Source organism: Cervus canadensis, chromosome 18 (genome assembly GCF_019320065.1).
Source record: "Cervus canadensis isolate Bull #8, Minnesota chromosome 18, ASM1932006v1, whole genome shotgun sequence".
Lineage (NCBI taxonomy): Eukaryota > Metazoa > Chordata > Mammalia > Artiodactyla > Cervidae > Cervus > Cervus canadensis.
In genome coordinates, this window is record NC_057403.1 from 57,233,038 (window position 1) to 57,257,762 (window position 24,725).

General features: G+C 46.5%; 1 protein-coding gene across 1 annotated transcript in view; it reads left to right on the plus strand.

Annotated features, from left to right (window-relative positions):
- The window catches only part of PKD1L2 (polycystin 1 like 2), a 112,823-nt gene that overhangs the window by 87,675 nt on the left and 423 nt on the right, over positions 1-24,725 (plus strand). The window contains exons 35-43 of the mRNA XM_043437182.1: positions 645-830; positions 1,721-2,048; positions 4,452-4,585; positions 6,210-6,337; positions 8,776-8,936; positions 10,613-10,823; positions 12,329-12,430; positions 12,939-13,070; positions 14,204-14,304. Of these exons, the coding sequence (XP_043293117.1) occupies positions 645-830; positions 1,721-2,048; positions 4,452-4,585; positions 6,210-6,337; positions 8,776-8,936; positions 10,613-10,823; positions 12,329-12,430; positions 12,939-13,070; positions 14,204-14,304 (1,483 nt within the window). The remainder of the gene's footprint in view (positions 1-644; positions 831-1,720; positions 2,049-4,451; positions 4,586-6,209; positions 6,338-8,775; positions 8,937-10,612; positions 10,824-12,328; positions 12,431-12,938; positions 13,071-14,203; positions 14,305-24,725) is intronic.

Consider the following 24,725-nt stretch of genomic DNA (forward strand, 5'->3'; position numbering starts at 1 on the left):
GGTCACACCCATCTGTTTACAGGTGAGCTGCATGAGGGCAGGGAACACATCTGCCATCTTTATTGCTCTATCCTCAGCATTACAACATGGCAGAGCACCGCCCCCCGCCCCCCCGCTTTTTTTTGGCCGTGCTGCACAGCGTGTGGGGTCTTAGCTCCCCAACCAGGGATCGAACCCATGCCCCCTGCAGTGGAAGCCCTGGACCACCAGGGGAGTCCCCGGAGCCCTGTTTTTTAAAAAATTCTCTTTAAGAGACATTCAAACAGCACGAAGTCCATGCAGGCACTATTTTAAGTGCTTTATGAACATTAACTTGTTGACTCCATCACAACCCTGTGTGACAGAATTTTCATCCCCACTTCACAGACAAGGAGAAGGAGGCACAGAAGGGTTAAGTCACTTGCGAAGGGCACACGGACAGGAAATGTCAGAGCTGGAATTTGAACCCAGGCAGAGGCTCATGGCCTGTGGACTTTGCTCCTTTCTGCTGTCCTTATAAGGACTGGCTCCTTTGTCACCAGAGGGGCGAGTGGCAGGTCTACAAGACCTCAACTGTTCTGAGTCATGTGCCTTTCCACACCCTGCCCTGGGCTTGGTAGGAGTTGGGACTTCTGCCTGATGAGGGGCTGTGCCTCCCTTCCCAGCGTACCTGGGCTTTCTGTGGATGCTGCTGCTGGTCGCCTATGGGCAGAGGGACCCCTGCGCCTATCACTTCAACAGACACCTCGAACACAGCTTCACCCGAGGCTTTTCAACCGTGCTGAGCTTCCAGCAGTTCTTCACATGGGCCAACACCACCCTCATGAGCAACCTGTATAGTCATTACCCAGGTATTGCCCCCAGCCCAGGATGTGTATTAGCATCTTGCACATACTCCTTTCTTGGAACAGCAGTGGGTCACTGTCAACACCAGCCTTACAGAGAACCAATAACCACAGAACCATATGTTTGGAAGGAGAGACCCTCTGAGGGCCCCTAACCCTCCCTGCATGCAGAGCAGAGAACCTCCTTCTTAGATAACTGAGTAGGAGTTGGCCAGGCGGAAATGGTGTGCCAGGCGGAAAGGACAACTTGAGCGAAGGCAAGCCTGCAACACCAAGGCACTACACTTCCTGGACCTACAGAGTGTGGAGTGTGGCTGCCTTGTAGGGGAGGAGCAGAGGACCTGTGAGAAGCCAAGCAGGAGAGAGGAACAGGGGCCACATCATGAAGGCTCTGGGAGTTCACAGTTTATGTTTAAGCAAGTGAAGAGCCATTAACAGCTTCTTTGTGCGGCAGTAACATAATCAGTTCTGTGGTGTAAACAGCACATGGAAGCTGGAGGAGAGGGTAGGTAGGTGAGGAAACTAGGGAGAAATGATGGGACTGATGTAAGGACAAGAGGCAGAGGTGATGGAGAAACAGAGGTGGGAACATCGAAGACGCACTCCTGATGGGCCCTGTTGACTTACAGGACGAGCATTGAGGGAAAGGGCAAAAATGGTCTCCAAGATGATGCCTGGGTAGGGTGTGTCATTCCTCAAGAGAAGTCATGCAAAAAGTAGACCAGGTCCAAGGTGGGGAGACGGTGATGAATGGTTGAATGTGGTTGGCCATGAACTTCTCCTGGCCGATTCTACATGGGTACACTGGAGGTCGTGTTAGCATCCAGGCCAAAAAGCTTGGAAGGTGTTAAGACGATGTTGATGGCTATATTTACCCACATGTTTCTCATCCCCAGGCTTTGTCACTGATGGGAACGCCAAGCTGGTTGGCAGTGCTCAGATTCGCCAAGTGAGGGTCCAGGAGAGCTCCTGCCTTCTTGCCCCGCAGCTGCAGGCTTTTCTTGACAGGTGCCGTGCACCATATTCCCTGGATGTGGAAGACCTGTCAGACTATGGGGAAGGCTGGAATGCCTCTGTCCTCAACAACAGCAATGACTTTTCCCAGGCTTGGCGGTACCAGAGCCAGAGCCAGCGCCGAGGGTATCCCCTCTGGGGCAAACTCACCGTGTACCGGGGAGGAGGTTATGTGGTCCCCTTGGGGACTGATCGCCAAAGTGCATCAAGGTAAGGCTCACTTGATTCATGTGCAGCAGAGGAAAGACATTTACTTGATTCCAGGTCTGATTGGTGGGTGCAGCCTTCAAAACAGGACCGAGCCAAGCTCATTTTATCATTGTGGGGACGGCCTGGGGGATTCAGAGGGACTCAGGTTGTATTTTCAGGCCACTGGGAACTATGCAGTCTCCAAGTTGGAAGAGAAATCCTGCCTCCAGGATTCTCAGCCTGGGACACCAAGCCTGGTGGCCTTGGCTAGAAACAGTAGAGGAATGGGGAACTCAGGACCTTACAAAGCACCCACCACCAGGCAAGTAGGAAGTGGTTAGAGCTCGTAAACCTTAATTTGCAAGGTCTGAGGTTTTACCTACTCATAAGCTAACATGCTAGTTAGTTTCATGGATGCTGGCAGAACACACAAGACTCCTAGGTCAGAGACAAAGGATTTCACTCCTCACAGCAAAAAACAGTAGCAGAGCTTCATGGTGATGGGAGTCAGTCCCCAGGAAGGGCCATGATAGATCCTTGCCCATGCAGGGAGTGACAGTACCAAGGAGGAACACCACGCATGGAGCACTTTATCCACTGTTTCTACAGTGGCAGAAGCAAGCCTGCTCTTTGTCTGAAGGAGGACGTCACCCCATTCCTTGAAGTTGCTCACTGCAAACTCAGCGCTGAGATGAGGCCTGGGTAAGCCCAGCCAGAGCCTTGCGTTTCTGGAACACTCGGCATGAATGTGTGGGGACACTTAGGGCTCACACACACTGCCTCTCCCAGCACACTCTAGTGTTGGAGGTTTGAAACTTGGCACCGCTCCTGTTAGCGGTGTAGATCCAGGTGACTGAGTAAACCCGTGTGAACCTCTGGCTCCTCCACTGCATTATCACAACATCAAGGAACAGAGGTAACAAACTCCAAAGGAAAACACCTGACGGGGTCCCCTGGGATTAAGGACAGGCCAGAAATAGTATATTTCCACAAAAGAGGTGTTTTCCTGCCACTCAGAACAACTGACACATTCAGCAGGATGCAAACCCACCAGAAAAGTAGAAGTTTCTCAGTCACGTCTGACTCTTTGCGACCCCATGGAATTCTCCAGGCCAGAATACTGGGGTGGGTAGCTCTTCCCTTCTCCAGGGGATCTTCCTGACCCAGGAATTGAATTGGGGTCTCCCACATTGCAGGCAGATTCTTTACCAGTTGAGCTACCAGGGAAGCCCCAAACCCACCAGGGATGGAGCATATTTTAAAATAGGCCCATCATTACTGCTCTAATAACAACTATTGTTATTAATACTGCATGCACACACACACATTTCTATTTTCTCTTCATAATGATCCCGAGGCATTGGTGTTAACACCACTGCAGATGAGGAAGCTGAGACCTTGAGATGTTATCAGCTTGCCCACAAGGCAGGCAAGTTTTGAACCCAGGTCCCTCTGACACTTGCTGTTCCCATAACACCTGTGAGCAGATCTCCGGGAACTGGTTTTGTGAACTGCCAGCCCAAGAGGGACTGTGGCAGCTAGAGCTGCTGCCTGCCTAAGCCCCTAATGTTCTATGTGGCTCCTTTAACACCATGTCCTCAAACTTTAAAATGCATCAGACACTAAGTACTATGTATAAGATTGGGACTTCCCTGGTGGTCCAGTGGTTAAGACTCCATGCTTCCACTGCAGGGGGCATGGATTTGGTCTCTCTGGTCAGGGAACTGAGATCTCGCATGATACTTCACATGTCAAAAAAATAATAAAAATGAAAATGAAATAGACAAGCAACAAGGATATATTGTCCAGCACAGAGAATTATAGGCTTTACTTTGTAACAACTTTTAATGGAAGTTATTAAAATCTATAAAAATACTGAATCACGGAGAAGGAAATGGCAACCCACTCCAGTATTCTTGCTTGAAAAATCCCATGGACAGAGGAGCCTGATGGGCTATGGTCCATGGGGCTGCAAAAGAGTCAGACAACTAAAAAAAAAAAAAAATACTGAATCACTAAGCTGTACACCTGAACTAACATTGTACACCAACTATACTTTAAAAAGAGACAGAGGTGGATAATGGTTAAAACAAACCAAAAAACCATATCATGATCCCTTGGATGGCTCACCAAAGCACAGATTCCCAGGTCCCCACCCCCAGAGATTCTGACTGGGGAGAGCCGGGGTGGAGCTTGAGAATTTGCATTTCTAACAAGTTTCCAGATGATGTGATGCTAGTAGTCTGGGGACCACATTTTTGGATCCTCTGCACTCCCAGGAGCAGCCTGAAGGCCCTGGGGCCTGGGGTACAGAGCAGAAACAGAGGGAGGAATCTTGACAGGAAGCGCTGGGCTCCTCCCTGGGCTGAGAGGGCAAGGAGCCCCTGTGTATTGAGACATCCCTAAATGCTCCTCTTTCCACAGAACCCTCCAGTATCTCTTTGACAACACCTGGCTGGACAGCTTGACCAGAGCCGTATTTGTGGAGTTCACGGTCTACAACGCTAACATCAACCTGTTCTGCACTATCACTCTGACTCTGGAGACCAGCGCCCTTGGTGGGCAGGCTTGCCTGTGAACCTATCTGCATGTTCCAGATGATAGACACCCCTCCCTCTGGGCTAGGGCTCCTCACCCCCAGGCCAGAGCTCCAGGGCAAAAGGTTGTTTGGGCAATACTGCCAAAGGGTCTTGGTTCTGCCTTTGCCCCTAAAGGCAAAGTTTCAGGGCTGCTCCACCCTTCTTCCTGGCTGCCTGCATTTCTCTCTGGCCTGTCTCTGAAGTCTAGGAGACAGTTGGGGTCTGAAGGCAGCTCATGTTCTTGAGCTTTCCATTCTCCTGTGTAAGGGGATGGGGGCCTAGCAGTGAAGGGCTGGGGAGGGGGTGACCTGGTAACAGATAACTTCACTTAAACCACACTTTACTTGCAGTACCTCAACCTACATTGCAAAAGTTACATGCAACCTACATGTAAAAGTTCATTTTACATCAAATTCTAATACACACATACCAATATATTAAAACATAACTCAGACAAGGGCTTCAAAAATAATTTCCTTAACTACATGTAATACTCTATTTTGTGTTCTATTCTTTCTCTCCATTTCCTGCTTTCCACCCTTTTTTAATGCTAATCATAATCCACTAAAAACACTGATCTAAGGCCTCTTCAGCTAATAATCAATTTTCCTAAAATCAACCACCTCTGTTTTAAAAATAGAACTTTTAAAATATGACCCTTTTTTTTTCCTGGCCACTCCCTGTGGCATGTGGGATCTTACTCTCCCGACCTGGCATTGAACCTGGGTCCCCTGAAGTGAAAGCACAGGGTCCTAACCACCGGACTGCCAGAGAATTCTGTAAATTACTTATTTTAAAAAGTAATATTTGTAGTTCTTTTAAAATTTCAGGACTGTGTAAAGTGAAAAGTAAAAGGCTTTCAACTTCCATTATCATTCGCTACTGTCAAAAATTTCTTTTAAATCCTTTTTGGGGGATTTATTCGCACGTCTTGTAATTTCTTATTTCTTTTTGCCATCTCTTTGGCTGTTTAAGAACCTTTTAAACAATTTGTCCCCAACACAGCCTGATTAATTTATTTCTACAAATGAGAAGTGTGGTGTAGGTTTCTGGTCTAGTTGATTCAGCAGCCCACTGATGTCAGCAAGGTCTCAGGTGGTTGGTATCTCTCCAGTCTGCCATTTTTTGGACTGCCTTTGTCTTTGCAGGCAGAAGCCTTATTAGTCAAATTGGTCTAGGAAAAGACATAAATGGATGAAAAGGAATTCTAAAGAAGGCTGAATTTTAGGCATATTGGTTAATAGCTGAACTGATCTCCAGCGTTCTCTTTAGATGAAACGGCCTTAAACAAGCCAACTTGGAGTAAACTGACATTAGGCAAGCGGGTGTGCTGTGGCTGGAGGTGATGAGGGCACAATGGCTGATGCTGAAGGAAAAGGCCAGAGGCCTATCTTCCACTGCAGCCCCCTTGTCCTGTCAAATACGGCAGCCGTTTCTGGCCTTCCCCGTTCAGTCCCTTGGTCTGTGGGTTAGAAGGACCTCTATCTTCTTTTCTGCCCGCGGCCACCCCTCAGAAGGGCTTGAGTTCACTTCATCTCACTGATGACTTCCGGTATTGAGTGGGCATGTGGCCGTGGTGAGCAGAACACGCTCTGCCTTGCAGGAACCTTCTTTGCACATGCGCACCTGCAGAGCCTACGCCTGTACCCCTTTACTGACGGCTGGCACCCCTTCGTGGTAGCCGCGGAGATCGTCTACTTCCTGTTCCTCCTCTACTACATGGTTGTGCAGGTGAGGGGCGGGCTTGTGGCTCCCTGAGTGAGGATGGAGTGGGCGTGTGCCTGCCTGTCCTCTCTCCCTAGTCCCCTCTCCCTCGGAAGGGGCCTAAAGAAGGGGGAGGAAGATGTTCTGCTTAGCTGTGTGCCATGGTAAACTTCCACGTCCCCTGCTGGTCCCAACGGCTGAACTAGCTCAGGCACCTCTCAGGAACCGAGACTTTTAGGATGGTCCTTCCTGACGGGTCTCTAGGAATTAGGAAAAATCCCCTTTGCCACATTTACCACCATGTTGCACACTGATCCATAAACCTGGATTCCACATGGTCTCTAAGCACTGCCAATTCAAAACCACCAGCCAACAGTTACCTTACAGCAGTTTAGTGACAGTGAAGTCGCTCAGTTGTGTCCAACTCTTTGCGACCCCACAGACTATAGCCTACCAGAATCCTCAGACCATGGGATTTTCCAGGCAAGAATACTGGAGTGGGTTGCTATTTCCTTCTCCAGGGTATCTTCCTGATCCAGGGATCAAACTCGGGTCTCCCGCATTGTAGGCAGACGCTTTACCGTCTGAGCTACCAGGGAAGCAGTTTAAGTCCCTGCATTTCTCTAACAACATCAAAGGAGGCCCATCCACCACCCACCTCTCCTCTCTGTTGCCCTCACACTCTGCCTGCAGCTGCTTCAGAAAGCCTCTCTCTAAAACTCTTAAATCCATCTCATCATGCTGCTTAAACAGTTAAAAATCCCTCCATCTCTTTATAAAAGAGGTGAACTTAGCCTCTTACCAGTCAAACACATGTCCTTCTTCCAGAGGAGTGGGAAAGAGCAAGGAAGTGGAACAGACAACACAAGATTCTCTTGCATGTAAGGGAAAAGGCTGAGAGGGAGGGCAAGACCACAAACTGTTCCCATTTAACAATAACTCCCCATTCCCCCTAAGAAAACAACTTTTTTTAAAATTGATTAGGCATTGAAGCCCCTAGTGGCTCAGTGGTAAAGAATCTGCCTGCCAATGCAGGAGCCATGTGCTCAATCCCTGGGTTGGGAAGACCCCCAGAGAAGGAAATGGCAACCCACTCCAGTATTCCTTCCTGGGAGAATCCTCAAGGACAGAGGAGCCTGGCGGGCTACAGTCCATGGGGTCTCAAAGAGTCGGATGTGACTTAGCAACTAAACAACAAAGCATTAAACTGAATGTGAAGCTCATCCCAGACAATCTGATAAGGAGGTTGTAAAGACAAAGAAATCTCACCCTTGCATACCTTCAGGCAGATACAAAACCATTACACACCCACTCTTAAAATTAATGTTGATTAACCCTTAAGAGGACTTAGAACCCCATTTACCACTGTAGGGTTGTTTATGCCACTAGTTCAACCTAAGTTCGCCTGTTAATTGTGGTAGCCACCTGAGTTTGCTAACTGCCTTTACCAAAAGAAAAAAATAGACTTCCTCTACGTTTACAACAGGAGGTAATTTTCCAACTTGTAACCAAGTGGTTTGGCTCCTACCTTCCCAGGGAAACTGGGAGATAAGGGCTCTATATTCCTTGATGATTACATTTCAAAGAGATGACTCCGTGGCCCTTGAGAAAAAGTTTCTGACTTTTAACATTGGGCAAGAGGATTGTTTTTGCTTCCCTGGTGGCTCAGACAGTAAAGTGTCTGCCTGCAATGCAGGAGATTCAGGTTTGATCCCTGGGTTGGAAAGATCCCCTGGAAGGAAATGGCAACCCACTCCAGTACTCTTGCCTGGAAAATCCCATGGATCGGAGGAGCCTGGTAGGCTACAGTTCACGTGGTTGCAGAGTCAGACAAGACTGAATGACTTCACTTCACTTAAGAGGATTGTTTAGATTTAAAAGATTTACATACATCTCAAATTAAGAGTCAAGTCAGTTCTTATGTATTGGCTTTTATGTGTGTGTTAGTCATGTCCGACTGTTTGCGACCCCATGGACTGTAGCCTGCCAGGCTCCTCTGTCCATGGGATTTGCCAGGCAAGAATACTGGAGTGGGTTGTCATTTCCTTCTCCAGGGGATCTTCCTGACCCAGGAATTGAACCGGGGTCTCCTGCACTGCAGGCAGAATATTTACTGTCTGAGCCACCAGGAAAGTTCTTGCATCTCAAAGAGGCAGAGAAAGAATTCACAATTATAAGTTTTCTAAAGTAAATGCTTTTTTGAGGGGAGGGTTTTCTTCCTCCCTTCTCCCCCCCACCTTTTTTTTTTTTGCATCTGAGAAAATTAAGTGCTTTTTTTTTTGTTAGATCCTGTACTTTCTCTTAAACACCCACAAATCCTGCAGCCCCGATTGATGATGGGAACAGGTGAGGTCCATGCACAGGATTGGGGAGAGGCCCCTGATGCTCTATGCATATGAGGCCAGGGCTCTGAGAAACCCCTAGAGATACACAGCCTTTGTTAGGACCTCTGGCTCCTTTCGCAGGGCAAGCTCCTGAGGAAGCAAAAGTGGTGCTATTTCCACAGCAAGTGGAACATTCTGGAGCTGGCCATCATCCTGGCCAGCTGGAGTGCCCTGGCAGTGTTTGTGAAGAGGACCGTCCTGGTGGAGCGTGACCTCCAGCGCTACCGGAAACACAGGGAGGAGTAAGTGGCTCTGCCTCAGCCCCCAGTTCCCACCACTGACACTGACGCTGCTGCCTCCAGCTCTGAGAGGCCCAGAGAGAGGCTTCTGAAATCCTGCCTCAGAGGATCCGGGGTTACTCTTTAAAAAATAACTCTAGCTGTAGCACTTAGATTTAGGGTCTGAAGCATACACAACTGGAGAGGACTCGAAGACAAAAACAGAATCTTTTGCAAATCTTAGCAGAGCATAGGCCTATGTGACACTCTGTAAGGCACCTCCAGCTTTGCGGGCAGGGTCTTTGCAGGTACTAGTGCCCAGTCAACCCGCGCCTGCTGCTACTTACCAAGAGGCCACTCTGTGCTGTGCAGGAGGTGCTGGCCCATTAGACTCTCAGGGGAACCACGGAGGGAAATGCTGTCATCACTCCCGTTCACAAACACGGGAATCAGAGGTAACGGGGCTTCCCCAATGCCACATAACGAAAAAGCGGCAGGGAGACAATCCAAACCTAGTTTATGTCTCCAGGATCTTAGTACTTACTCTGAAATGTCCATTGATTGTGTAGATATAGCTAACATGTATTGAGTCATTGTTGGATACCTTACACACTCACAACACCACCACTTTAGAAGCATTATCTAAAAAAAAAAAATAAAAGCATTATCTCATCTACTTTAATCTTCCCAGAACTTCTAAGAGATGATGTTATCCCTTTTTTTGCAGATGAAGCAACTGAGGCTCAGAGAGGTTGTCTATGCAAGGTCACACAGGAAGGAAATGCAGAGCTTAGAATCTGAACTCTGCACTCTATCCTAGACTGTGTCCTTCATTAACAAACTTCATTCACAAACCCCTCAAAAGGGAGAAAACAGAAGGCAGGAGGTTAAACAGAAGAGTGGCTTTTCTCAGGCATTATGTATGTATATTAAATGCTTTTATAAACTTCAGATCATATAATTTTTTCTATAACCTGTTCACCATCCATGTCAATAGATACAGGTATAAGTCATACTTGATAATGCACCAACATTAGGACTGAATTGACGTACAAAGGCAGGCACAAAAGGGGCATGAAAGGCAGGGTGGGATGGCAGGAAGAGCCTGGACTGTGGAATGAGACACAGCTGGATTCCAACTCTCTTTCTTCCACCACTAGTTTTGTCACTATGTCACTAGCTATGTGACCTTGTACCAACTATCTGTCCTTATCTGTAAAATGGAGATACCTCACCCTGTGGTCTTGAAGGTCAAATGGAACAATGCAGTTGAGGTCCCTCAGCACAGCAGCTGGATGGTACTTCCATCGCTCCTTTACATGTAAGGATGGTGTGGATACACGCTCAGACAGGTGTGCAGGAGGACGTGGCATCCAGGGACCCCCAAACCAGGAGGGGAGGCTCGTGGAACTCCCTTGCCTCCGTCCTCTCAAGCCTGGGAGGATTCCTCCTTTGTCATTCTTCCTCAGCTCTGTGGCCACTAACCAAGACTGTCAGGTAACAGCTCCGTGACCACCACCAGCACTGTCCCTTTGGTATCCAGGACGCTCACCCTCACCATGACCATCATGTCATCATTGCCTGGCTGGGGGAGTTAGGATAGCTCTGTCCCCAGACCATGATCAGGCTAATCTTGACAGATGAGCGCTGGCTGAGGCTCTCACTGTCTCTGAGACCAGTCTTCCCATTCGGTTCCACAGAGGGATCAGCTTCAGCGAGACTGCAGCAGCTGACGCTGCCCTTGGCTACATCCTTGCCTTCCTGGTCCTCCTGTCCACAGTGAAGCTTTGGCATCTGCTCAGGCTGAACCCCAAAATGAACATGATCACGTCAGCTCTGCGTCGTGCCTGGGGGGACATTTCAGGCTTTATCGTCGTCATCCTTATCATGCTCCTGGCTTACTCCATTGCAGTGAGTGCCTCCTTTGGGAAAACTTTCTGGGCTGGTCTCCTCAGAAGTAAAGGCTGCTCAGTGGTGGAGAGTTGGGGGGTTAGGAAAACCCTGGGAATCTGAGGGAGATGGCGGATCTTCTTTCTAAGTCTGGAGCCTTTCAGTTGGGAGCTCATGAACTGGTCACCCCAAATGGCAGAGGATGTGAGGAAGTGTAGTCTCTAAGACTGAAGGGACCGACTATCTGCCACGAAGGACTCCTTTCTGTACTGACTCTGCCTTAAGGGCCAGTTCTCCTGACATCCCAGTTACTCCAACATGCACAGAGCCCTCCCTCAGGCCAGGGGATGCAGAGGTGAAGTGGGCAATCCCTGACCCTGAGGTGGGGCAGAGATGGGGGAGAGAAGATGGACACAACTGTAGGCCATGTTGGTGCCTGATGCCCTACACATGAGGCATGAACTTAGAAGGGCCAAAACCACTTCATTTAGCTCCTTAACATTGAGAGCTTTTTGACAACCATGCTCTTATGTGACTGAAAAAATTTGTTTTGAACTATCGATTATTTTTTTTACTATCGAGTAAAATAAGAAACAAAGACCCTCTGCCACATGCTGATTTCTAAATAAGCTTTAGCCCCATCCTCTCCAAGTCTGATTCCCACTGTAACCTAGGCTCCCACCTCTCTGTGACCCTTCACCCAGTCCCAACCCACGCCAGCCCCCTTCCCAATTCTCACCCTGCCCCATCCAGTCTCTCATCTTCTATCATCCCCCTGATGTCCATACCACACAGCAGTCCATCTTATCCTAGTCTCCACTCCACCTCTAACCTTTTCCCTGCCCTTTTCACCCCAGTCCTGGCTCTCACGCCACTGACCCCATCCCATCTTCCTCTCTCACCCTCAGAAATGGGATGAAGTATGCTGAATAAGTAATGGAGGGTATTGGCTAAGAAGCTGGAATCTGGCTTTGTTAAAAGTACCCCATCCCATCCTTTAATTCATGTGGATTTATTCAGTCCTCCATCTGCAGTGCATGGGCTGCAAGGACACTGCAGTGTCCTGTGGGACCAGGAGTCACCAACTCAGGGTCGAGGAACTGCTGGGCTTCCCTCTGATGCAAGAGCTATGGGAAATCTTTGAGGAGAGGGTAACTGTGGTGAGAGGAAAATATGGTGGGGAGGCTGGTCCTGCCCAGGCAGAAGACTGTTGTTCATCCAACCCAAATCCTCCAGAGGGAAGAGGCTGGGGCTTCAGAGAGTGCAGCTCCATTAATAAGCCTTAGAGTGACCATCTGGGAGACCACAGCAGTGGCCTCCGAGTGACTGGTGTGTGAGCCCAGGTGCATGTGCATCCCCTACAGAACTAGGTGTGTACACACACCCATTTGAAGGCTCTGTGGACGCAGATAGTATTGCTAGGCCAAGGATGTGGCTGATTCAGACTGTTGACTCTACTGGCAAACAACACCCTTTGGGGGTAGCATGGTTTCTTTCCTTGTTCATAAGGACTCTTTCCTTAACAGTCAAACTTAATCTTTGGCTGGAAACTCCGTTCCTACAAAACTCTCTTTGATGCGGCAGAAACAATGATCAGCCTTCAGCTGGGAATCTTCAACTACGAGGAGGTAATGGGGGAGAGAGGCAGTGATAGGGGTATGGACACTACCATCAACACCAAACCTTTATGAAAATTAGAGAAAGCACCTCCTCAAATGCCTCTGCAGTGGATGTCACCCCTTGGGTCCGTGGCCTGGCAAGCACAGGGCAACTCTGCACAAATAAGAAGGTTCCCACAGCTCACCCTGGAGACCCCTGTCTACAGAACATCAGACACTGGCTAATCAGGGGAAGGCTGTGCTGGCGGGTGTCTGGAAGGGAATGCTCCTGGGCCTAGCCAGAATGACGCCCATACTGGAAACGGCAGCAGTGGGGAAGAGAGAGGCTGCCCTTTCCATCTCTGGGCAGCTTTTGAGAGCGCTGCCCACACTCCCAGCCCCCAGGCAGAAGGGAAACATCCTGGCTCCAGGATCTGCCTAGCTCTAAGGACCAGCTTCCCTCGGAGGGTGGCTGCTGAGGTAAGTGGGCACGGGCACACACGACCCTGAGGGATGACTCTGGTTCTCTTCCTGACAGGTCCTGGACTACAGCCCAGTGCTTGGCTCCTTCCTAATTGGGTCCTGCATCGTTTTCATGACGTTTGTGGTGCTGAATTTGTTTATCTCTGTCATCCTGGTGGCGTTCAATGAGGAGCAAAAATACTATCAGGTGGGTCCCTTTGGCTTAGTCTTCAAAAGTCACTGGCCTTGAACTAGGAAGAGCTTGGCTGAGCAGCATCAGACATTAGGGGAACTAAAGGATCACTGTAGCTCAAGGCCCTCATTTCACGGGAAGGGAAACTGAGGCCCAGAAGGAGGACATTAATTCCACAAGATCATAGCAAATGAAAGGGAGACTATAATCACATCTCCAATTCCCAGCTTGGGACTCTGTTCATTATACCGGTGATTCCCAGCTATGCCTGCACACTAGAATCATCTGGAGGCTTCTGGAGATGCCTGCTACTGCACCTGGGACAAATAAAAACAGAATTCCTGGGGGAAGGATCCAGCCACTGGTATTCCTAAAATTTCTTGTGTGGTCTGCATGTACAGTCAAGACTGAGAACCCCTTGGATTTAGGGGATGACAGACAAAAGTTAATATTTCATGAAGTGGACTGTCTCCATTCAGAGATCTGCAAAATGGGCTGTAAGGCAGGAAACTTGTATAGGATAAAGAATAAAGGATAAGGAAGTAGAAAACAGAAAATAATCTGATTGGCCAGGACCACAGAGTCAGCCTTGTTTGGGGTGAGAAGGAAGGGGAATTAAGTATACAGCCTGGAGTGGTCTGGCGTCTGGGGACTGGCTGATTGGATATACTGCATTGCTGGGGGAGCCTTTACAGAAACACAAAAGGTATCCAAGTTTCAATTTGCTGACACAGCACCCTGGGAAGGAGTGGTTCCATCTTGGGGCTAGAAATTTATTTCAAGATGTCATATGATCACCTTAGTTTAAATTTGAGAAACCACCAAACTCTTCTCTATTTCACATTCCCACAAGCAACACATGAGGGTCTTTGTACACAAATTCCTAATAGCCTTTGTGGGGGGTGGTAGAGGACATCTTGTCATTTTCAAAGGAGGGGAAGAAGGAAATCCCTGGGGATAAAGGCAGGAGTGAATACTCTTAAGATTCCCAGAAGGAGGTCAATTCCAAAACAAAAGCAACTCTAAACAGTGATATAACTTCAGCAGGGACCAAAGTGGATGATAAAACCATGGTCTTCCCATAAGAAAGAAGAGCCCCTGAAGAGAATAACTCTACCTAAGTCACATGGTTCTTTTTCCCTCTGCAGCTGTCGGAGGAAGGAGAGATCGTCGATTTGCTACTGATGAAGATACTCAGTTTTCTGGGCATTAAATGTAAAAGACAGGAGCCTGGAAGCAGCAGTGAGCAGTCTGAGTTGTTGTCTGAGGCCTGGCCCCCTCAACCTGTTTCAACTATGCCGCAAATTTAAGCTGTTGGTCCAGGCATGATCTGTAAAATAGGGGAAGGCCAGCACACTAGGCCTACACTTACAAGTGATTCTGTAATCTCTCCAGGTTAGAACTTTTCTGTGTCCATATTAGAGTCACCAAGCCTGGGAAGCAAAAAAAGATAAGAGAAATACATACATATAGTTGCTACCACTGTGTACTGTTCAAATGTATTTCCTCCTAGAAATAAAACAAATATCGTCTGGAGTTCGTGAGGAAAAGATCCCCTCTACAGACTAATTATTTCATCTTCTTGGTCAGTCAGGAGTTGCCTTTGAATGATTCTAGTTCAGGGTTTCCCAAAATGTGGTCCAACAGATGCTAATGGGTGTCGTATTAGTTTGCTAGGGCTGCCAGAACAAAGTACCACAAACTGGGTAGCTTAAAACAATGAAAATGTATTGCTCCACAGTTCTGGAGGATAGAAGTCTACAATCAAGGTGCTGACAGGGCCATGCTCTTGTGGCAGGCTCTGCCGGGCCAGCCGGAAGATTTCAGCGAGCAACACTACGCGTTCCTTTAGGCTAAGAAAAAAGGAGACAGAACAGATGGGGTCGAGAGGATCGCTGCAGTCAACGATGATTCTTTATTTCTCAGGGTTACATATATACTAAACCAAGAAGAGAGGCATCCCAAAGAAAATTCTTCCCCATGTACATCATCTTTAAGATAACAATCACCAGAGCTCTCTCCTGGCGCCAAAGGCATCCTACTTATCTTAAGGGCAGTCGTGCAAAGCCATCTATCTGCACCTTGTGTGCATTCAAGGCTCACTAATGGTCTGTTAGGAGTTAACTTGGATAGTAAATTTCAGAGGGGTGGCGGGACAGAGAGCTATGTCTGCGAACAGACCCTCGACAATCAATCAAGGCAGCTCCCAGAGTCAGCTCTTTCAAGCCGCTCCCCGCAGCTCCCCCTCTTTTATTTAATAAAATGGCACGCCTGATTCTTTTGGCGTAAATAATTACTGTGTAGGACAGCCTTGATGTCCCACAGCTCTTTGACAAATTTCTTTATGATACAAGGAGTAATGCCCACAAAAAGCGCTAATACCAGAAGCATGGCCACGACCCCTGAAAAAAGATGCCAAAGTGAGGTTATCGAAGGAAAATTGGAAAACAAACTGTTAACAAACTCTTCAGCATTTTCTGCCAAATCCATACTAGCCCGAGGAGCATTTTCTATATCAAGAATTTCCTGATGAAGTTGTAATAGATCTAAGGAAATGTTTTCATTATGCCAAATACCATCTAAATGTGATTTCACTCTGTCCCAAGGAGTTTCAGTATCATTATAAATTTTTGGTGTAACACAAATCCAACGATAGTTAGCATGACATCTAATTTTTGTTCTTAGCTTTAACCCTTGCACTTCTTCTCCCAAAAATCTTACTGCATCATAAAGCGCATTTAGTCTATCCTCTAATTTTCTATCTATATCTTCTTGAATCCCTAAAGCCTTTGAAGTGTTTTTTGCCAAATCGTCTACAATGCCAGCAGTATGCACAGATTGAGCTAAAGATACAGAAGCAGTAACTGCAGAAGCAATCAAAGTTATAAGTGTTACTACTCCTAGAATTATTAATCCTATCCCCCTTCGTGGCCTAGCAAGGGCTGTACGCACCTTATTCCACAGCTCAAGCCCTGACTCTTCATACCAAGGCTCAGTAAGATTTACAGGCATCATGACGAAGGGCGGTTGTTTAACTATCAGAGCCCCAGAATTATTTTCCATACCTCTTATACAATTAGTCAGGGTACAATTAAAACAATGAACATGATATAGGCTAGCATTTTTAGAAAGAGTCACAGAGCCAACAAGGATCATAAAGGGATAGGGTACGCAGGCCCGAGGATATCTCCAAGTCTCATTCCACCAATACGCTCTCTAGGATAGTACTCCTTTGGTCTTTCCTCCAGTCTGTAAAAGGGACCCATCTGTTCCGAAAGCAGCCAACAGCTTCCATATCTCAGTCTGATACACCGTGGTGCCACCAAGATTCCAAATTCTAGCTGCAAGTTGTCTGCCGCCTTCCTTTCCGGGGTTCCTGTTGGAGTCTGGCGACCAGTCCCAAAGGGAATGTGTGTCATTAGTAATAGAATATACAGTAGCAGTCTCATCTCTACAAAGTTTCCATGGCACAGCTATATATCGTCCTTTTACCCCCAGGCCACAAAATGGAATGTCTTTAGGTCCGGTTCCATTGACTCGTCGTGCATATCCTGTGGATTTCGTAATGCTAGGAATATCCACTATCCAATTACGGCGGTCATGGTCATAATCATAACCAAAGTATTCTGCATCTGTAACAGTAAGACATCCTGAAACATTATGATTTCGGAAAAAGCACATTGGTAATTGTGAAGAGGATCCCGTATAAGAAATACTGGCATTCTGTGGAAAAATATGCTTATCAGAAAACCCCCCCAAAAGTATTGTGTCATTCACATACACAGGAACAGAACTCATTTCCCATCCAACGGGCTGTAAAAGAGGGGGATCAGGAACATACGCCCAGAAGATACTGGCTTCCATGGAACTTATCTGGTTTAAAAGAAGTAATAATGAAATTAATATACTAGTAGGAGAGGCAGGGGAAGGGTTGGAAGCATTCTCACACGCCATCTGTAACAGTGCCTGTATCTGCTGAGCTGTCGGCAGCGGGACCGTCTCCTGGATTGTGAGCTGTCTCATTCGCTCCTCCAGTGCTCTCCTCTGCCGTGCGTACCAACCTTTCCGGGAGCCAGCGCGGCGCTTCGGCATTCTGCGGGAAAACACAAACATGACCTCTCCCCCATATTAGAACTGGATCCGGCCCATGCCATCTGCCTTCTAGCGGGTCTTTCCACCTGACTAATGGCCGTGCCTTTTTATTATCATAGTGCCAAAAACGTTGAGCTGCTGATTTTCCATTTTTATCAAGGCTCAGAAAATTTAAAACAAACAAAGCATGACTAAGAAGATTGTTAGGCGTAATAGCATACAAACTCCCCCTTTTTAATTTTTTCAGTTGGTGCTGAAGGGTTTGATGTGCCCGCTCAACAATTCTTTGGCCCTGTGGGTTATATGGGATTCCAGTCTTGTGTACGATGCGCAGCTGGGCACAAAAGGTTTGAAAATTGCGGCCAACATATCCAGGGCCATTGTCTGTTTTGATGCATTTAGGTAGGCCCATAGCAGAAAAACTCCGTAAGCAATGCTGCTGCAACAAACTTCTGGCACAAGGTGGGGCTATTGGCCATACCCTGTGGCAAAACTTTCCAATGATACCTGCGCATTGGTTGGGAAAAATTAACAGATGGAACACTAAAAGCAAATCGAGGGCAGTCTTGAGGTGCTAGAGGAATAGTATAAAAGCAGTCTTTTAAATCTAGAATTATTATGTGGGCATCCCTCGGAATAGCCATGGGAGAAGGCAATCCTGGTTGTAATGCTCCCATGACTTCCATAGTTTCATTAACCTTTCACAGATCCTGCAAAAGCCTCCATTTCCCAGATTTTTTCTTAATAACAAAAATGGGCGAATTCCAAGGTGAATTAGACTGTTCAATATGTCCCAATTCTAACTGTTCCTGCACCAGTTGTTGGGCAGCGTCAATTTTCTCTTTGGAAAGGGGCCACTGATCAACCCACACAGGCTCCTCAGACTTCCAAGTAATAGGATCTGCGTGAATTACAGGAGGATCAGAGGTCCCTTCTAAAAATACCCAAGTCCACTTCTTTTTGGTAACCTTTTTGTCTGAACAGGCGCAACAGTTCCCTGATTATTTCTTCCAAGTCCCGAGGTGGGAAGAAGCCCTTGATCTAAAAGCTGATTGCTAACCTGATCACTGGGGCTGTATAAATATACTCCCATATGAGTCATAACATCTCGTCCCCACAAATTTACAGGGAGGTTTGGGAGGACATAAGGTCTAATGTCTCCTTCGTGACCCTCATGGTCAGTCCAATGTAACAGCTCTGTACTTTGTTCAGGGTTATTAGTTTGACCAATTCCTTGCAATGTTGATATAGCTATCTGTTTAGGCCATTCTCGGGGCCAGTGTCTCTCAGCAATAACAGAAACATCAGCTCCTGTGTCCAGAATGCCTGTAAACAACTTTCCATTTATTCTTAACGTGAACTCAGGACGATTATTAGTTATTGCCTGGACCCAGTAGGCGTCAGAGGATCCAAAGGCACCTTCCCCTCTCCTGGAAGCCAATGCTTTTCCTGTTTGCACTGCAGGGACCAATATCAATTGAGCTATACGCTGTCCACTAGCTATGGTGGTAATGCATTGTGGGGAATGGGCCATAATTTTGATTTCTCCTGTATAATCAGCATCAATTACTCCAGGAGCTATGAGCAGTCCTTTTATGGTGGAGCTGCTACGTCCGAGCAAAAGTCCGATGGTTCCATCAGGCAAAGGGCCGTATACCCCAGTGGGCAGAGCCTGCATTCCCATTTCGGGAGTCAGTACTGTGTAGGAGGAGGAACAGAGGTCCAAGCCTGCGCTCCCTGAGGTGGCTCTGAACAAGTCTGTAACTCGCCTTCTACCATCTGATTTCCCTGCATTGCCCCATAACATTGTTTCGGGGCCAGGGGCTGGCCCCTCACCCAGTTTCCCAACTGCGAGGGAAGTGGGTTGCCCTGGACATCAATTTTAGATTTACAATCTTTTGCCCAATGTCTTCCTTTTTTACACCTAGGGCATAAATTAGGAGTTTTTATATTCCCTGAATTGGCTTGTTGGGGGCAAAAGGCAGCACGATGTCCAGGCTGGCCACAAACAAAACAGCCAGCATTTCCCCTACTAGGTAATCCTCGTTTATTTTTCATTTGCTGTTGATATAATACTTCTTTTATACTTTTACCTTGTAAAGCTGCAGCCAGGGTAATACCCTGCATATAGGAAGGTCCGATATCAGCACATATACAAATGTAATCTGATAGACCTCCCTTTTTTCTGTACGGTCTAAGTGCAGCCTGACAGGCAGAATTTGCATTTTTATAGGCTAATTGTTTAGTAAGCACTATTCCAGCCTGCTCATCAGCTATAATCTTACCTACTGCTTCAAGAAGACGAGCCACAAAATCTTGATATGGTTCATCAGGCCCCTGACGAATTTTTGAAAGATCCTCAGTCTTATTACTAGAGCAAGGGAGCTTTTTCCAAGCCTGCCGAGCAGCATTAGAAATTTGAGCATATGCTCCAGGCAAATAGTTCAATTGAGCATTGGTATTCTGGTAGGCCCCTTCCCCTACCAACATTTCATATGTAGTATTGATCCCTTGTCGCTGGTTTAGTTCAGCTATATGGCCACATTGTTCTGTAAATTCTGATTTCCATAATAAATAGTCCCCTCCTGATAAGCAAGCTCTTGCAATTTGTTTCCAATCACTAGGTGGCAAATTTTGACCTCCTAGACTCTCTATCATGGTCTGGGTAAAAGGAGCCGTAGGTCCATATTGAGCACAGGCAATTTTCAATTTCTTTAGTTGTTTGAAAGGTAAAGCTTCATAATACCTTTGGTTTTCATGCTCGAATACCGGGAAAGTAGCGGAGAATCCCTGAACAGTTTTTCTAGCTCTTTGGGCCTGTTGCATAGCCTTTTGCAAGGGGGACAAACTGTGTGATTCACGAGTTATATTCAACAAATTTTCAGGTTTGGAAATAGGTGGAGGATCTAATCCAGTAATAGTTGAGGGTGCATAAGCAGGAGGCGCAGTAGAGATTGCACTAGCGCCTTCATCCCTACCTTCCCTTTTTATTTCTTCCTTTATTGTTATTAATAATTTCTGCATGAGTGCCTCCAGACCCTTTGTCGGAGGGGCAGCTGTTGCCTGCACATTCGAATTGTCAGTTACAAGTAATTCCCAATGATCATCCTTATGATAAGCAGCTGCCTGTTCCTCTAAACTTTCCTCATCCTCTGGAGTCAGCGTTCCCTCATTTTCCTTCAAAGGTTTTGCAGATTCTAATTCAAAGTTTGTGGGTCCTTTCCCTTTAGGAGTAGCATAAACTTTAGGAGTAGCATAAATTGGTTCTTCGGGTGGGAGCATGTGTTTTAATTTACTCCCTTCCTCATGTTCAAAATCAAGGCAGTCTCTTATTAAAGACCATAATGAAAATGTTTCCACAGGAACCTTATTAGGTCCGTGGAGAGTATAATAGGTTTGAATCTGTTTCCCTATCTTTTTCCATATCTCTAAACTCATAGTCCCTTCCTGTGGAAACCAGGGACATACTTCCTCAACAAAACTAAGAAAAGTCTGCAATTTCATTTTAGTAACCTGCATTCCCCGATCCTTCAACATTATCTGTAACATATGCACAAACAACTGACGACTATTATCTTGTCCCATGGTTTATACTCTCGACAATATTCCTTCCTGCCCCTCAATATACAAATACACACACTCTTACTTACCTTAATAGTTTCAACGGGCAGCGGCCGCAAGGAACTTTCGTCGAGCCCCACGCTGTTGGGCGCCACTTGCCGGGCCAGCCGGAAGATTTCAGCGAGCAACACTACGCGTTCCTTTAGGCTAAGAAAAAAGGAGACAGAACAGATGGGGTCGAGAGGATCGCTGCAGTCAACGATGATTCTTTATTTCTCAGGGTTACATATATACTAAACCAAGAAGAGAGGCATCCCAAAGAAAATTCTTCCCCATGTACATCATCTTTAAGATAACAATCACCAGAGCTCTCTCCTGGCGCCAAAGGCATCCTACTTATCTTAAGGGCAGTCGTGCAAAGCCATCTATCTGCACCTTGTGTGCATTCAAGGCTCACTAATGGTCTGTTAGGAGTTAACTTGGATAGTAAATTTCAGAGGGGTGGCGGGACAGAGAGCTATGTCTGCGAACAGACCCTCGACAATCAATCAAGGCAGCTCCCAGAGTCAGCTCTTTCAAGCCGCTCCCCGCAAGGCTCTATGAGGGAATCCTCTCTTTTAGCTTCTAGCGTGTGCCAGCAATCCTTGGCGTTCCTTGGCTTGTAGGTGCATCACTGTAACCTCTGCCTCAGTTGTCACATGGCCTTCTCCCCAGTATGGGGGCTGGGACTTCAACCTATCTCATTAGGGGACAAAATTCAACTCACAACAGGTGTTGTCCTCCTGTAGATGTTTCTGGATCAAATGTGGGAATCACTGGACATATACATTCTTTAGCATGGGAATTGTTAGAGCTTTTTGTGAGGCTGCACCATGACAGGCAGCCTAGATTAGGAGTAGGCCTGGTTTTCCAGGGTAACATGATTATCAGGCCACCTGGAGCCAGCCAATCAATATGCGCCCAGTAAAGAAAAGGGAACCTATCAGGGAAAGCTGAAAAGCCTGCAAACGCCCAAGTTTGAAAAAAGCCCGCGAAGGTTTGAGCCAATAAGATTACTTTGCAAACATGTAACCAATCCGCTTAAGCCAGCTACCAACTGCTTATGTACACCTTATAAATTGGGTAACAGCTCGGGCTCAGCGCTTTCTGACCCTGCACCACTGCGTTGGTTACGGCAGTGAGCCCTGACTCGAGCCATCAATAAACTTCCCTTTTTTTGCGAGTTGCATTGTCTTGGAAGCCTTCTCTCTTCCCGCTCGGGGATTCGGACATCGGGCATAACACTTTTAATATGCTAAATGTGCACTGTGAATCTCCTGGGATAAGTGTGAGCAATAATATGTGTAATGATTCCCAAACCCCTGTAACCAATGCTTCTGGTATTACAGAACTTCAATCAGGGCTAGTGTTCTTTAGGCAATATTTTGAGAACTGCTGATCTATATTAGTGGTTCTCAATCTTGCTACATGCTAGAAACCCCAGACTTCACCCCAATTTATCAGCATCTCTGGGTCACAGGCATCAATATTTTTTATGCCCCCTAGGTAATTCCAAAGTGCAGTCAGACATGATAAACATGCTTTAAATTCTGAGAACCACAGATCTAGGTAATAAAAGTCTTCCAGGTAACTGTGAGGATAAGTGCACATTTCCCCTCTGCTGCACAGTGGAAGCACCTGATGAATCTTCTCCAATTCACCCTGTCTTGTCTCTCCTCACACACCCATTGGAGCAGATACTCTAGGTTACCTGCCCCAGATCCATTCTATGCTTTCCTCCTTGCTGACACAATCCTGATTTATTCAAGTAGCTACTACCCCTACCCCACGTGACTCACAGCAAGGTGAGGCTGCAGCCATCTCAAAGTAAATCTCAATCTGTCTTAATAATAGCCCTTGACAATGAGCCATTTAGGGTGGCCACATGATCCAGTCTGGCCAATGACAATTTTGAAAAGAGGTCTCTGGGACACTTCTGGGAAAGGTCAGTTTGGTAATAAAAAGAGATAAGTTCGAGGGCTGCTGGACACTGTCTGGTGTAAGACTGCTGGAACTCTGACAGCTACCTTGAGACCACGGGGTACAATCTGAAGATGGCAGAGCAGAAAGATGAAAGGAACATGCATACTTGATGAGGTCTTTAAACAGCTAGTGTAACCAGGAAGCTGAACTACTGCCCACCTTCTATCTGGATGAGAGCCTAAATTTCCTTTTATGACGGTTGAACCAGGATCCCACCCTACTACAGACAATAAAAAGCCAGGATCCTTTACAAACAAAGAGACACATAACATGACAATGCACATAAAACCTTGGGGGATTTATCTTCTATCCACCCCAAAACCCATCATCCATTATGTATTTTGTCATGAGCTACATTTGCAGATACGCATCAAATAACTCATAGCAAAGTGTACACATGTCTTCTGAAAATATGGCACAGAAATCAACCCAAACACAAACTGTTTGTTTTAAACAGGAAAAGTTCTAAGATCTGAATTAGTTATAAATTCTTCATTTCTTTTTCCAACTATTCTCCACTTCTCTATTGACTGTAAATATCAAGTTGTAAACTTCTTCCACTATATTTCTGTGAGGGAAATAAATATATCTGCACAAAGAGATGAGCAGACCCCTTTGAGACACCTGAAAGAAACAACCACCTGAATTTTCAGGTGCCTGTACCAATGATGTAATGACATGACCTTTCACATATCAAGCCATGGATGCTACAAAGATAATCAGATGGAAAAAAAACGTTTAATCCTCAATGTTTGTTACATTAAAAAAAAAAAAAAAGACACACTTCCTACTGCTTTGGCATAAGGGCCCATGACATAGCCCACAGATTGATAAGTGAACCTATTCTTTGTATCAAATGAGTTATTGAAGCTGGGAATAAATATTTTAGGGCATGGCTTGCATTATGCTGCAGTGACTTGCAACAAAACAATAAAAACAAAACACTGATATTATGGACATTAACCAAGATCTGGAGTTTAGAATACAGCACTGTGAATCAGTCAGCATCCCAAACAGTGGCAAGTAGAACTGAGTTTAAGAGCAGTTGAGTGCAAACTGGACTGAAGAGCAAGTTCTGCTACTGCCAGGCAGTATGCTTAAGCCATGCAATGTCTTCCTCATTCCACTTTCCAATTTCCTGGGAAAGTTAGTTAACCTTTCCAAGCCTCCAGCTCTTCACCTGTGAAATGAGTATAATACCTCCCAGTAGGGGTTTGGTGAGGATTACAAAGATAGTGCCTGTACGGTCCCAGGCACATAACAAAGGCTCAGTGAATGGCTAAGACGTACTCAGAGGAAAAGACTACTCAGAGGAGCATGACAGCCCCTGCAAACCACTGCACAGATGTGCTGACATCCCCAGTTTTGTAAGTGAGGCAGAATCTCAGTTTAACATTTGGGTCTCCCAAACACACACACACACATATTCGCACATATACTCATACACGCATATACTTCAAGGTATACCCGGTAATACTGACAGTGTGGAGATTCAGGTGTTTCTCGCTCCAGCGTTTCTTTGCTGATTCTTGCCCACTCCACAAAATCTGTGTTAAAAGTGAGGGCTTTCCCCAAACCTAATTTTCTGTCTCCTTGGATTGGGTGAGACATGTTTTCTGCTTTTCTCCTAAAGTTTTAGTCACAGGGCTGATTGAGTAAGGAGTTGATCATGTTGGGTCTCAATTCTGCCTTTTGACTGCTATTGCAGTAGCTCCTGCAGTAGAGACTCCACCAGAAGCCACTCCTGAGCCTTCAAGTCCTTGCCCCTCTATGAGCTTCATGATTCGGTTTCTCCCCTCTGTGGAGACTGTGGGGTTTTGGGAATATGCAAAGTAATAAAGTTCAATATTTCAAAAAGTCAAAGAGAAACTGCACTTGTGTTAGCGCGCCTTTGGCCAGTGCCCAACAACCAACTTTGGCTGGAATGATTCTTTGGATCTGCTATGAGTACTGCTCTGGGTGACCTTGATCCTCTTTAGAAGGTGGGGACCTCAT